General features: G+C 49.1%; 1 protein-coding gene and 1 long non-coding RNA gene across 2 annotated transcripts; one reads left to right on the forward strand and one right to left on the reverse strand.

Moving 5' to 3' along the window:
* Positions 1-877: 877 nt before the first annotated feature.
* On the reverse strand, positions 878-2,867 carry LOC121139016. The gene is made up of 2 exons (XR_005875888.1): positions 2,734-2,867; positions 878-1,909 (listed from the first exon to the last, which is right to left on the reverse strand). It is a non-coding gene; the product is annotated as an uncharacterized LOC121139016 (long non-coding RNA).
* Zic5 (Zic family member 5) lies at positions 1,955-10,593 on the forward strand. Its single transcript, XM_040741983.1, is given in 4 exon segments — positions 1,955-2,476; positions 2,479-2,669; positions 2,671-3,481; positions 7,537-10,593. Coding segments are annotated over 4 exon segments (1,935 nt in total). The 5' UTR covers positions 1,955-1,986; the 3' UTR covers positions 7,980-10,593.
* The last annotated feature ends 3,544 nt before the right edge of the window (positions 10,594-14,137 follow it).

Genomic DNA, 14,137 nt, shown 5'->3' on the forward strand with positions numbered 1-14,137 from the left:
TATACACAATCTACACAGATGGCACCATTCTCCACCAACCTTTCCATGGTTGGCTCAGGATATTTACGTCCCTGAAACAAGTCATCAAAGAATTCCCCTCCCCAAATACAGATGTGGATTTGATTGCTGCCACTGTGTGTGTGTGTGTGTGTGTATGCGTGCACACGCGCGTGCTCAGGCTCTTTGCATTTTCCCTAGATTTAAACTTCATTTAAGCTAAAAGAAAAAAGGCATTTAGAATATGATGGCATGGTTGTCTTTGTTTGCTTGTCAACTTTGTAAGAGAAATGACATTCCCAAGGTTCACAGGGAGGCTCCTGTAGCATGGCTCACACCGATGTCAATGGTGCTAGCAAATCAACTCTTTTGAAATAATTCTTTTGAGTGCTATCTGATGACTGCTTTTGGGGGGGGTTGATCTTTACTCAAACTGCAAAGGAATTAAGCTTGAACACGTTATCATGCCCCTCTATCTCCCACCCACCCCACTCTCCACCTCTGGATATGGGTGGGGGGATCATATTTGACTTGTTATTACTACTTTATAGATGATTTTATAGACGAAATCAAAATATTTTTGTTCGAGTTTGAGCATTTTAGAACGTCACAAAATTAAGAATATTTTATTTAAATTAAAAACAAATGACACTTTGGGAGATTGAGTAAAGGGTCTCACATCTCTCCCATGGCACCCACCATGATGCAGGGACCCTACTTATATCTTAAAAACTGGTTTGGTGGCAAAGATAGATAGCATTCACTAAGACCCAGAGCGTGGGATCCTAGGGGTTTGCTTTTTTGTTTTTTCAAGCATGGCATTTCAGTAAAAGAAGGAGGAAGCTCATTCTATTGATAAGTAAATAGGCAAGATACTTACTGATTTTTAAAATATTTTATTTGGTCTATTCCAACTTGCAGTCCTTCTGGAGAAACTGAGGCACATATGAGGAATGCGTTCTGGGCAGGAAGGAGACCTTCTGTTTAAAGGGCGTCTCTTATTTAAAGGCTTCACTTGGCCTTCTCTGCCACTCTGAGAGGCAAAAGTTAGCTTCACACCCCCACCCCCACTCCATAGTCCCATCTCCCTGCCCCTCAGAGAGATCTAACTGGAAGGAGCAGGTCTAGAACCCATGAACAGTGAGGTTACATCTTGAGCCCGTTCCTTTGAGCCATGTTTGAATGGGCAACCCATGAGCTAAAAGAGTCTATGTAAGACTGTTCTTTTGGGGAAGGATTTATCATATATTATTTTGACTTTGGTATTTGGCCAAGCTCCATGAAGCTGTTTTGCAACCAATAATGTTTAACAACCGTCCTCATTCCGCCTCCAGGCCATACCCCACGTGGGCCCAGTGGCAGACGAGGTCCATATAAGAAGTTTCCCCCATCGCTAAAATACCATGCATGGCAAGATGGTTACTCGGTCCAGAGTGAAGCCAGGGGATCATCCAAGAAAGGAGGTAGAAAGTGTTCGGGGACTACCATCCTTGGGTTCTTCCCCACCCGCGTCGTAGCTTTACCCCAGGTCGGGAGGTCCCTTGACCCCCTCGAAATTGGATGCACCCTGGCCAGGAGCTCCACTCCAGGAGCGTCGACCGAACGTTCGCTGGGGACTGAGGGAGTAGGCCAAGCACAAACTTCTGCAAGTGGAACTTAGGCATCCGTAGAGATGGGGAGGGGGGGAAGGGACTGGCATGTAGAGCTCCTGGGGAGGAGGGGGCGCGAAGTGAAAGCGCAGGCGGTCTCGAGCTCGGGGGGCGGTTCCCCGCTGGGCCCAGAGCCTGAACCGGAGCCAATCGCGCAGCCGAGGCAGCTGCCAATCACATGGCTCCCTCCAATCCCACCCGTGCCATTTCCAAAAAGTCGGTCCCACTGTGCAGCTCAAATGTGGTGTTCACTCTGCCAATCGCTGGAGGATAGAAAGGGGACAAGAATAAGCAGTTAGGAGGCCAGGACACAAGAAGTTAAAGAGCGCCTAATATATACATGTTTTTGAAGGCGGGCAGAGGGGGGGAAAAAGTGCCCCCAGAAAGGGTCTATGGGCCTGATTATATAGTTATGATGGAGGCCCCTTTCAGCAAGAGGAACCCGCCAGCGCTGAGATTAGCGGATTTGGCAACGGCTCAGGGCCAACAGCTTCAGAATATGACAGGCTTCCCGGTGCTGGCCGGCCCGCCCGCCCACTCCCAACTCCGTGCCGCCTCCGCGCATCTCCACCCGCGGGACCCAGACACTGACCCTGGCGCGGCCAGCACTGCGCTCGGACCCGAGCACATGGCACAGGCCAGTGGGCACGGCCCCAGCCCTCCCGCTCAGGCGCTCCAGGGACAGCCCCAGGCTCCCGCGCCCGCCGCCCGCTCCGCGGCCTCAGGGGCGCACCCGGGCGCCCGCACCCACCCCGACGGCGGGGGCAGCGGTGGCGCGCAGGCCCCGGCGCCCCCGCCTCCAGCCCCTCCTCTTCCTCCCTCCCAGTCCCCCTCTCCCCCCCTCCCCCGCCTCCTCCTTCTGCCCTCTCGGGCTACACCGCCACCAACAGTGGCGGCGGCGGCAGCAGCGGCAAAGGCCACAGCAGGGACTTCGTCCTCCGGAGGGACCTTTCCGCCACGGCCCCCGCGGTGGCCATGCACGGGGCCCCGCTCGGAGGGGAGCAGAGGTCCGGCAGCAGCTCCCCCCCAGCACCCGACCCCGCCTCCCCACCCAGCCGGGATGTTCATCTCGGCCAGCGGCACCTACGCGGGCCGGGACGGCGGCGGCCCCGCGCTCTTTCCCGCGCTGCACGACTCTCCGGGGGCTCCTGGCGGCCACCCTCTCAACGGCCAGATGCGCCTGGGGCTGGCGGCCGCTGCGGCGGCTGCGGCCGAGCTCTACGGCCGCGCGGAGCCACCCTTCGCTCCGCGCTCAGGGGACGCGCACTACGGGGCGGTGGCGGCCGCCGCGGCCGCCGCCTTGCACGGCTACGGAGCCGTGAACTTAAACCTGAACCTGGCTGCAGCCGCGGCGGCTGCGGCGGCTGCGGGGCCCGGGCCCCACCTGCAGCACCACGCGCCGCCCCCGGCGCCGCCGCCAGCGCCCGCGCAGCACCCGCACCACCCCCACCTCCCGGGGGCGGCCGGGGCCTTCCTGCGCTACATGCGGCAGCCAATCAAGCGGGAGCTCATCTGCAAGTGGCTAGACCCGGAGGAGCTGGCCGGGCCGCCGCCCGCGGCCAGCGGCGCCAAGCCCTGCTCCAAAACTTTCGGCACCATGCACGAGCTGGTGAACCACGTCACGGTGGAGCACGTGGGCGGCCCGGAGCAGAGCAGCCACGTCTGCTTCTGGGAGGACTGTCCGCGCGAGGGCAAGCCCTTCAAGGCCAAGTACAAGCTCATCAACCACATCCGCGTGCACACCGGCGAGAAGCCCTTCCCTTGCCCGTTCCCGGGCTGCGGCAAGGTCTTCGCGCGCTCCGAGAACCTCAAGATCCACAAGCGCACTCATACAGGTGGGTGTCTGTCCCCAGCCGCGCCGCCGCCGCCGCCGCCTGCGCCGCCTCCTCGCCGCTGCTTCGCCTTCTGCTCGCTTTCATTTTTCCCTCCTTCTGCTGCTTCTCCGCATACGTATAACCCGGACATGTGACTTCTTTTTTTTTTCTCTCCCCCCTCCTTTTTTTTTTCTATGAATAAGTAATTCGATAGCACACACAGGCCCCGCGCTGGCCTCCCTCTTGGCGGAGTCTCCAGCGCGCCCGCAGCCCCTCCGCCGGGACCGGCAAAGCGCTCCAGCCGCCACCGACCTCCGCCGCCGCCCGGGAGGAGGAGGAGCAGCAGCAGCAGCAGGAAGGCGCCCAGGACGGTCGGCAGCCCCCACGCGCCCGGCCCCGGGAGGTCCGAAGGCCCATGGGGAAGGGACCTCTGGCTGGGGTCTCCCGGTGGCACCTTCCTTCCCCCCCACGGGACGCAGGCCTCAAGCGATCGCTGCCTTGCGGAGATGTGGCGTGGGATGGGGCGCGTGAGATTCGCTGGGGCTTGGGGGCTGATCAGTGTGTCCTCGCCCGGGAAAAGGGGGGCCCGGGTGCCTCCGGGACCGGTTGAGGAAGGCCTAAGGGAAAGCACCCCACCTTAGGAGGCCTCCAGTCGTTCACACTGACTTGTACAGCTTCACGGGCGCGCATCCCGCACACTCCTGACCTGGTTGCACACACTCCCGTGACACCACGACCTCTCTTGCACACACACACACACACACACCCTCACTCAACACTTCGTTTACGTAACCCTCACGCGCACCGACTCTCACGCGTCCTTACCGGCCCTACCTAGAGTGTGTTGGGCAACTGGGAGAAGTTGGCTTTTTGTCCTTTTAAAGGTGGTTCTAGTCCCAGTGAGAGCGGTTTCCTGGGTCTGGTAAGGGCCTTACCCCCCTCTGTGGAACTTTGGTGAAAACTCTCAACTCTGTGAGGGATCCTGCCCCCCTCCCACTGTACCCCCACGTCGTGGCTCTCGCGTGGAAGGGCTGAGGCGTGGGACAGTAGAGGGACGCGCCCTGTAGAATGCACAGTCAACGCCGGGCTAAAGCGCTGTGGAGCGCGGGCGCAGTCGAGATTTATATGATAGGCAATATTACTCCTCCGAGGACACTTAGGTAACCTGAGTTTACATTCAACAATCACTTGACTGATTTATCTGCGCATCGGGGGGACGAAGAGGCAGCCCCAAACACGGGCCTTTATGTGGGGCCTACCTGCCGGAGGCCTTAAGGTCTTTATGGGAGCATCCTGGTTTTCACAGCCTCAGGACAGGGCCGTCTAGAAGTCCGTTTTCCCTGGAGGCCTGTTTTTTTTTTTCTTCCCCCTTCCCTTTCTGTAACTGGGATCAATTCTCCTTAATGAGTTTTCCAAACGGAAACTTCCCACGTGGTTCTCGTAAAAAACAACCAGGCCAGCTAAGGCAGCTGCACTTCCCCCCACGCAGCCAGGGCTAAAGGGAACTTCAAAATGCTGGAGACCTCTCTGCTTTCCCAGGTCTCGGGAGGCGAGTGGACCTTACCCTGGAGGTGGCTGGCAGCTAACCAAGGAGAAACTGAATGACAGATTCGCATCGTGGCGTTTGGGTTCCCACAGGACAGGCTGCCTTCTGACCCTATCCGTGGCAGCAAGTTGTTGTTGTTGGTGGGGTGGGGGGGGGGGGACGACTCGCGGCTGGATTTTATTTCTGGTTCCCCTGTTTCCACGTAGCAGGGATGGTTACACTTGTTGTTTCCACTCCCAGAGGCTGCATGGACCCTTCCGGTGGAGCTTGTGGGCCTCCCTGAAGAGGGATGCTGGCACCACGGATTCAGCTCTAGGGAGTGTGCTGGGGTTTGTTTGGCTGTCCCGTGGCTTTCTGAGCCTTTTGGCGTTGTATCGAAAGAGACAGAGACCATCTCTCCTTCCTTTCCTCGCTGCCACACTGCCTTTCCCTTGTGGGGTTATCTGGGATCCCAGAACAGATGGATCGAAGGACTAATCCCCAGGCCACTCCTGAAGGCCTGTTTCCTGACCCACGTGCCCTCGGCTGCATTTATAACCTGTGTCTGGCCGGTGTCTAGAGGCAAGATCTAGGCAATAGCCACACAGCTCTTTGCTACAAGCAGCGAGTCTCCAAAAAACTCTGCATAGTTCAGTTTTGACGTGACCCCTCTGTCAGTGTCTGTAACGGAAACACTGGGGTCGCCCAGCCCTTCTGGTTAGGCCTTCCTAGGTCCCTAAACAACATGGGCTGTTCAATTATGTCTACCTTCTTTTTCTTCCTCTCCTTCACTGAGTCCTGCTACTCCTTCTCCCAGCGTCGTGGAGGAAACAGCAGTATCCAAAACACTTTTCCCAACCCAAGATATGTAGGCTGCTCAGGAAAATGAGAGTTTTAAGATGTAGCACATTTGCTTAGAATGCATAAAACCACTTCTGCCTCCATACTGAAGGTCTGATTATATGCATGCCTATATATAGCACATGTATATAAATGTGTAACACATTTTTAAGGGATGCTGTGTTGAATGGGGCTTATCTTGAACTTGCAGGGTAATACAGAAATCCTGACAAATCCGTGTTCTCATAGGAAGGGATTAACTTTGTGTTCCACCCCATCTATAGAGAATTTTTAAAGCCTGTGATTGTCATTGTGAGCTGTGTGTTCCTTCCAATGGTGGGTTAATATTGTAGGCACATTTCTAGAATAACTAATTTCACTTTTTAATTACTATTTCCAATTATGGAAAGTTATAGGGTATCTAAATACTCTCAGCTGTCTTATACTCTGGCATTGGAGCAGTTACCATTGACAAAATATGAAAGGAAAAAAAGACCCCATTGAAATATTTGTGTGGACAAAAAGATAATTAACCACAGAGATTTACCCACTGTTATGCCTTTTTAAATATATCCAGAACAAAGAACATTGCCCTGTGTCAGAGCAACTGCTGGCTTGTTGATGTTGTTGTTTTAATCCTCAATGGAAAAAATTAGTATTTTATGGGATGACTTATTTAGTTTGGGCCTGAATGCATCAAGCTCATAGATAAACTGAGGTCAGAGAGAAACACAGTTAGTTGTGGTCTAACCTGTTGTCTTGTTTATAAACGCCAAAGTGATTCTGCTAAATTTCTCTAGTCACAGCTTACTAAGCAGTCTCACTTCCTGGAGATGTGGCCTTGTGTTTAAGGAGTTGTGTTCTCGGGGCTGACGGATAAGTTAAAAGAGGTGATAGGCCAAAGGGCTTTGCTTTTAGAAACATGGTTTTGATTATTAAGGAGTGAAGAAAGCTGTCAGGATGGATAGGGCAGGTTCTACTGAGGCTGTGTGTTTTCTAGTGTCTGCTCCTTTCACAGGTTGGAGTTGCAGGGGGTTAGTCCTGGGGAGGCAGAAGCCAGTGGCCTGACCTCTGCCCAGGCAGCTTTGTGAAATCTAAGGACAAGATCGAGTGTTTCACAGGTGTCTCTTCTTTCTGAAGAGAGGCGGTGTTCAGTTTTTCCCCTTCCTTTTCCCACCAGTGAAATCTAGGGAGAATCTCGATAGCATGCTGCTGACAACTCACTGTGTGCCCCCAGCCTACTGTGAATTAGTGTGTACCACGTTTGTTTTTACTTGTTCTTTGATTCTATACCCATTGTTTTGGAAATATGGTTTCACCGGGGGTTTATCTTAACAGGGGAAGCTGCCACTTGCACTCTTCTGTGTTCAGATCCTAAGGGAGTTTTATGTGTGTGTGTGGTGAGGGGGTATCATGGAGGCCCTTGGTGTCCTTGACTTCAGATTTTGCTCCCACCAATCTGGTGCTGCAGGAGCTAACATCTGGTCCCTTACAACCCAAGTCCAAGCAAAGCCTCCAGGCCAGTGGGCACAGGCCAATACTTGCAGTGCCTCTTCCCTTGCATGCCTGGAATACTGCAGTTGGGAATAAAGCTGGGGTTTGCTCTTCAGGAGATGGGGGACCAGAATGCACCCCTAATTCTATTCTAAGATTTCTTCAAATGAGAGATCTCTGGAAAGCCATTGTTAACCTTCCCTGTGTTTTGTTACAGGGGAAAAGCCTTTCAAATGTGAATTTGATGGCTGTGACCGGAAGTTCGCCAACAGCAGCGACCGAAAGAAACACTCCCACGTCCATACCAGCGACAAGCCCTACTACTGTAAGATTCGAGGCTGTGACAAATCCTACACTCACCCAAGCTCTCTGAGGAAACACATGAAGATTCACTGCAAGTCCCCCCCACCTTCTCCAGGAGCCCTTGGCTACTCATCGGTGGGGACTCCGGTGGGTGACACTTTGTCCCCTGTGCTGGACCCAACCAGGAGTCGATCCAGCACTCTGTCCCCTCAGGTGACCAACCTCAGTGAGTGGTACGTGTGCCAGGCCAGTGGGGCCCCCAGCCACCTCCACACACCTTCCAGCAATGGAACCACCTCCGAGTCTGAAGACGAGGAAATGTACGGGAACCCCGAAGTTGTACGGACGATACATTAGAATGATTATTAATAAGTGAGATAGTGAGTGAGGGTCCCCTGGACCACATCCTAGCCTGAGACGATGCTGAGCCTGAGACAAATTGGTGACTCAGACTTTGCCGCCCGGTCTAATTAGCCCTATTTATTCAGTATGGAAACCCTATGGTGTTTGTACATTTAATTAATTTAATTAAGATATTTGGGTTTTTTTTCCTCTTTCTCCAAAAAACAAAAAAACAAAAACCAGAAAAACAAAACAAGACTGGAGATGCAGCTCAGTGGTAGAGCCCTTGCCTAACACGCATGAGGCCCTGGGTTCAACCTTTAGTGCTGAGAGGAAAAAAATTTATGGCAAGCAAATAAAAAGCAACCAAGCTAGACTTGTCCATTGCAGTGGGACAGGCCTGGAGGCAGAGTCAGTCTATTGAGGAAAACTAGTGGAAAAATTAAGATATACACTGCCAATACTGTGTGCGTGCATGCGTGTGTGGGTGTGTGTGTGTGAGTGCGCGCGTGCGTACACTTCTGTGTGCGCATGTGTCTGTATATATGAGTATATCTATTAAATGGGAGGGAAAAAAGCAGCATTAAGTCAGACCTTAACACATCAACCAGGCCCTCTCCATGTCCCCTAGTGCCTCTCAGATGCCTTTGACACCATAACGAGAGCTGCTTTTTTTTTTTTTTTTGAGACCTAATTCTGCAAAAGGCCTCTTGATTGTAAAACACAACACTTGCTGCATGGACAACAGATCCTGGACTGTGCCTGTATCCAAAAATCTTTTGTATGAGAAACAGAACAACAACAAAAAAAAGACCTTTCTGATTTCTAATATTTATCGTTTCAATTCCTATGCTTTTATTACCAATCTCACCGCAACATGATATTTTTATACAGGATTGTTCCTTCAGTATCTTTCCTTGTGTGATTTAAAAAAAAGAAAAAAAGAAAAGAAAAAGACAGAAATGAAACAAAACACCAAGCCAAGTGCAGCCACCCTGATACATCTCCCCATATCATGCTACTGTGATTGTTCAAGCAGAAACAGAAGAAGAGCTGCTGAGACAACTGGAAACTGTGATCTTTTGTAAACTAGAAGCAATTCCAAGTGCTTTCTTTTTCCTCTGCTGGGCTGTCCTGTCGTTGTTGTTTTTGTTTTTAAATTGGGTATTTCAGGTGCCGCCTCTTGGCTGCATCCTAACTTGTTGGGTAATGAGGAGCCAAGAGTTGGGTTTTTTTGGGGGTGCCAGCAAGCACAGTAGAGGCTGAGGGGGGTGTGGTGGTGACACCCTGCCTATCTTTTAAAGCTTTTTATTTTTGTTGTTGTCGTTGTTAACAGGCCAACTCTCATCTAACTCTCCTTTTAATACTACTGTATCAACTTTTTTTTTAAAAAATGCATTTCTTTCACTTGCTCCATGAGCACTGAACCCTCTTCCATTTGAAAATGACAGTGTGAAGTATATGAACTACATTACAGGAGGAGGAGTTGCTATACATATTAAATTTTTAAAGAGGTTTATAGTTACCACCAAACACTGATGAATGTGTGACCTTTGCCAGAGCTGTCAAGCCAGGATACAAAGGGTCAAGAACCTAGGACAATAACTCTTGGTCAGTTTACGTTCAGTTGGTACAACACATCTCCCGTGCAAACTGTAGCCCAGCAGAAAACATCACACACACATACTAAAGAGCACTAATTTATCCTCAGAGATCTTGAAGACACCCCTCTCCCCAGGATTTGTGGAAATCTTGTTTTGTGTGCTGTGAGTGGTTAATGTAGTCTTGTCATTGCTAATAAGTGTTTGTGAATACTTTATCTGTACAGTTTTTTTATTTAATTTATTTTTAGAGAGCCTTTTCTGTTTCTGGAAGAGTTCAAAGCACACCAAAGAAATATATTATACATTTTGGTGAAAGATTGTCATTTATGATCCATGGTTTATTTAAGAAAAAAGAAATGGAAAGGGGTAAAATATAAAATATATTTTTAAGCTTACTTGAATGGACAAGGTAATGTGAAAACCCAAATCTCTTCCTGCATGTTTTTTTGCCTCGTGTTGATGAGATTATAGTTTATAGATATATTACTAGTACAATGCATGGTGCTTTTACGTGGACACCTTTCAATGTTGTCTTCAGATTGTTACAGTAAATATGACACATGCAGACCCTCCTTTATAAAGAAAGACCCACAACTTGAATATAAAATAATTCTACATTTTAAAAGTTTATTTGATTTTTTTTCTCCCCCTGTTATTCACTTTCAAAGTCCTTTCAAACAGAAATGATAAGGTATGAACTTGGGTGGGATAACTTATGTACTGTAAATTTGTTAGGGCAAAAAATATTCCTGATATGTGAGTTGTTTTATTTATACAACTTTTTTCCCCCAATGGTAGTTTGCACTATTCTTTATCATGCTACAGGTTTATTTATTATGAGACAAAGGAATATGTATTTTATGTATTTTGCCGTGCATAGGTTTAACTGCCACAGGTTTACTGGTTCCTGATGCACCAAAAATAAAAACCTTAAAAAGTGTGTACCTCCATTAGAAAGAAAGCAAGAATGACAATGGAATGACAAATGTAATAAAGGTACTCTTCCTATGTACTGCTACATTTTACCCAGTGGCATATCTGTCGTTCATTTAAAGCAGAACAGTTGCTATGGCAGTGAACATTAGATTGCCCTTCCCTGATCTCTTATCAGCTCCTGAATGGGGGTGGGTGGGGGGAGCTTGGATTACTTACAGTTTTAGTCTAGAACAGTGGTTCTCAACTTTCCTAATGCTGAGACCCCTTAAATACAGTTCTTCATGTTGTGGGGACTTCCCCCAACCATAAATTATTATTTTCATTGCTACTTAATAACTATAGTTTTGCTACCGTAATGAGTCGCAATATAAACATCTGTGTTTTCCATTGGTCTTGGCCACCCCTGTGAAAGGGTTATTTAACCCCAAAGAGGTCGAGAACCACGATCTAGACATCCCACGGAATTCAGGAAAACAAATCACTACAGGTTACAAGTACAGTTGCACAAATCTCAGTACCAACTCCTTGTTAAAATTAGTAATGAGCTTAATGGCTCTGATCACTGAAGGAAATGAAGTTGAGCACTTCTTGGTGCATAGCCTCCACCCTGAAGGGGGGAAAAAAAGGCAAGATAATTTTGACAATAAAAAAAAAGAGAACAGTAAGGAGCTTTCAGATATAAGGTAGGTGACAGCAAAAACTGCTCAGGAGTGATTTATAATTATGGAATGAAATTAACTAGTGGGTACCAAATCAGCTCATAGCAGGCCATGGGGTTAAAGGTTGGGGGAAGATCAAGTTACAATTAGTTTATTTTGGAGGGTACAACTTAAGTTCAGCATTCTGGGGCAGGCATTAAGTAATTCTTTCATGGCAACAAAAAAATATTCCAGTGGCTCAAATTGATATATTTGGCAATGTATGTTAGCAAGCCTGACTGTTTGTTTTTGAGTTCACCACTACAAAACAGATAAAAGGGCAAGTATTTAAAAAACAATTGGTAGTCACATCAATAAGCATTTCACCAAAAAAAAAAAAAAAAGGTTATAGTGGCTTTTCAAAGTCAGGTCTGTTAAATGTGGTAAAGGTGAAACAGGTTGCCAAGAGCTGTTTTAAGCCCGGTGACAATAACCAGCACGCGAGGGAGAAAAACACTGGTGAATGAGGGCTGCAATCAATGGGGGTACTTACAGCTCCTCTAATGAAGTTTCTTGTGAAAAGAAGGGTGACACAGAGCCACCAAGACATGAATCATTCATGGGAAATATAAAAAGATAAAAGGTATCTGACAGTGAGCAGAGCCTTGTATAGAGTGTATAAAACAAGTTTCCCCTTCTTATTTTCTGCTTTAAAATGCACACTCTCCCAGTCCCAGCATCTTCTGTCCAGCCTATAGAGTTAAAATTGACCACTGCTCGTCCTGAGCCACTTCAAAGTAATTTAGTCCAGAACGGAAGGCTTGGCGCTTGCACAATCTTCATGGTGTGTTAAGATTTCTATGGCAATTGGCAAGCAAGACGTTCCCATCTGAATATGTCCCAAAGAAAGCCACTTATTGACACTGAGTTGGCTATCATCAAAGACTTCATCTTCCCTCTGCAAACATTAAATCGGGCCACCTTTGTTTTCCAGGCCAGGAGGCTCTTCAAACACACGGTTCTTCGTTTGTATATTTCTCTTATTCAAATGTTCTTTAGTTAAAGGAACGTCCAAGGTGCTTAGAGAGAGCTATAGGGTGGGAATTATAGTCTCTTGAGTTGGAGGTGGTCACACAAGTGCCCTGGCCCTGGGGCCTGAAAGCCTTGCAAGCTGGGCCTAACTGTCTGCCCACTGAATATTTAGATTACAGTCTCGTAATTGGTATGTTTCATTTTTGTGGGATCTTTTTGGAGACCTGTGCTTTTCTGAGTCATCTCCATCTGTGCTGGGACTTGAGGGATCCTGGCCACCACAATGCTGAGGTCCCAGTGTGGTTAGGAACTACAACCTCAGGGGAGTGGCAGGAGAGACAGTCGCATCTCCCAAGTGGTCACCTTAAATCAGAGAAAAGGAAACCCATCGCTAGGCAGACAAAAACAACCCACAGACTTCAGAATCCATCCATCTGCCAGTGGTTTTTACCCAGACACCACCCGAGACCTCAGGAACCTTCCAGGTCTGGAAAAGGATGGAGGAGAACCACAGAGAAACCACCCTGGGATGGCCAGCACACTCCCCCTCCCTGTGAACAAAACCTCTTGGAGACCTCACGCCCACGCAGGAACATCCCAGAGCACACATTCACACACCACCTAAGTGCCTAATCAGGCGGGGAGAAGTTCAAAGGCATGTTCTTTGAAATTCAAACTAGTGTTTTTTGTGGTACATCCACACAGAGACTCAAGAATTGCTATGGCAATGGGCAGGGCCAGGAGAGTCGCTGGCAGGCTGTCCACAGCAATTTGAGACACTCTATTAAGATACAGTTGCAGTGACCCTTACTTTCATGGCCAGTTAGTTCAGTCAATTCTCACCTCATCAGAAACACAGACGCAGAGATTATAAATGTATGATATATATATATATATTTTGCATATCATACATATTAGCTTTTCGTTGTTGGTGATGATTCCCCTATAGAACCTCCTAGCTTGAAAGAGAGGAGAAAGAATGGAGAGAGGAGGGAAAGCCGCGGTGGGGGTGGGGGAGTGATGTCACAGGGTAGGGGGAGAGAGAGACAGGGGCCCCCTGGTCCCCACTACCTCTTCCTTCTCTCCCCACCTAAGCACTTTTATTTGCAGAGCGATTGTTCTTTGTTTATTTAATACAAGTACTGTGTGAATAGTGAAAAATAAACACGATGAAAAATAACCAAACAGATGATTCCTCGGAGTGAAAAAGCCCGGACTTAATAAAAGTGCGAAGCAGTCACCGCTCAATGAGAAACGCTTTGAAGTGAACTTATTATAAGAGGGATACTTCAGGGTTGCCTTAACGACGCCGCTGAATCGAAAGCGCTCGCCTTTGTCAGCGATTTGTTCTCCTTTGCTGGGGTGCCCGGAGAAATTACTTACATGGGCTGCCTTAACATGCGGCCTGCAAATCAGTAACTTTGCAGCTCAGACTTGCAGACGCCACTGGGCCACCGACAAAAAGAAGTCAGAGGGGAAACGCACCAACCTTAAAGGCCGAGGCTCTGGGGATGGGGCTCACACGGGGCGTGTTGAGGCGGCAGATAAGAAGTTGTATTACAACCAGGCCCCCTCACCCGAGCTCCTACTGTAACTCCCTGTTGTCCCTCACCCTGAGCAGGTCCTGGGGCTTCTGTCCCTAGGTGATCCAGACTCCTGCGGCTCCCCGGCCCTCCAGCGAGGGGCGCTCTTGGGCACACAGGCCCAGCGTCGTATTTTCCCAGCAGTCCGGGCCATATTTTAATAAGGGTCGTTTATCACTCAGGCGCTTTGAAGGGTCGCCTCCAGCCCTGTGCCCATTAGAAAGGCGGAGGTGACATTTAAACTCCGTTTTCAAGGATCGCGGGGGGATTTCATTGAAAAGGCAACTCGTTTGTCTTAGGAGCCTGGAAACAACCCCCTTCTCCCTCCTTTTGACCGCATGGCATAACTCAAAAACAATAGTTCAAAAGTGAAATGGCAT

The sequence above is a fragment of the Mesocricetus auratus genome, unplaced genomic scaffold, assembly GCF_017639785.1.
Source record: "Mesocricetus auratus isolate SY011 unplaced genomic scaffold, BCM_Maur_2.0 Super-Scaffold_2245, whole genome shotgun sequence".
NCBI lineage: Eukaryota > Metazoa > Chordata > Mammalia > Rodentia > Cricetidae > Mesocricetus > Mesocricetus auratus.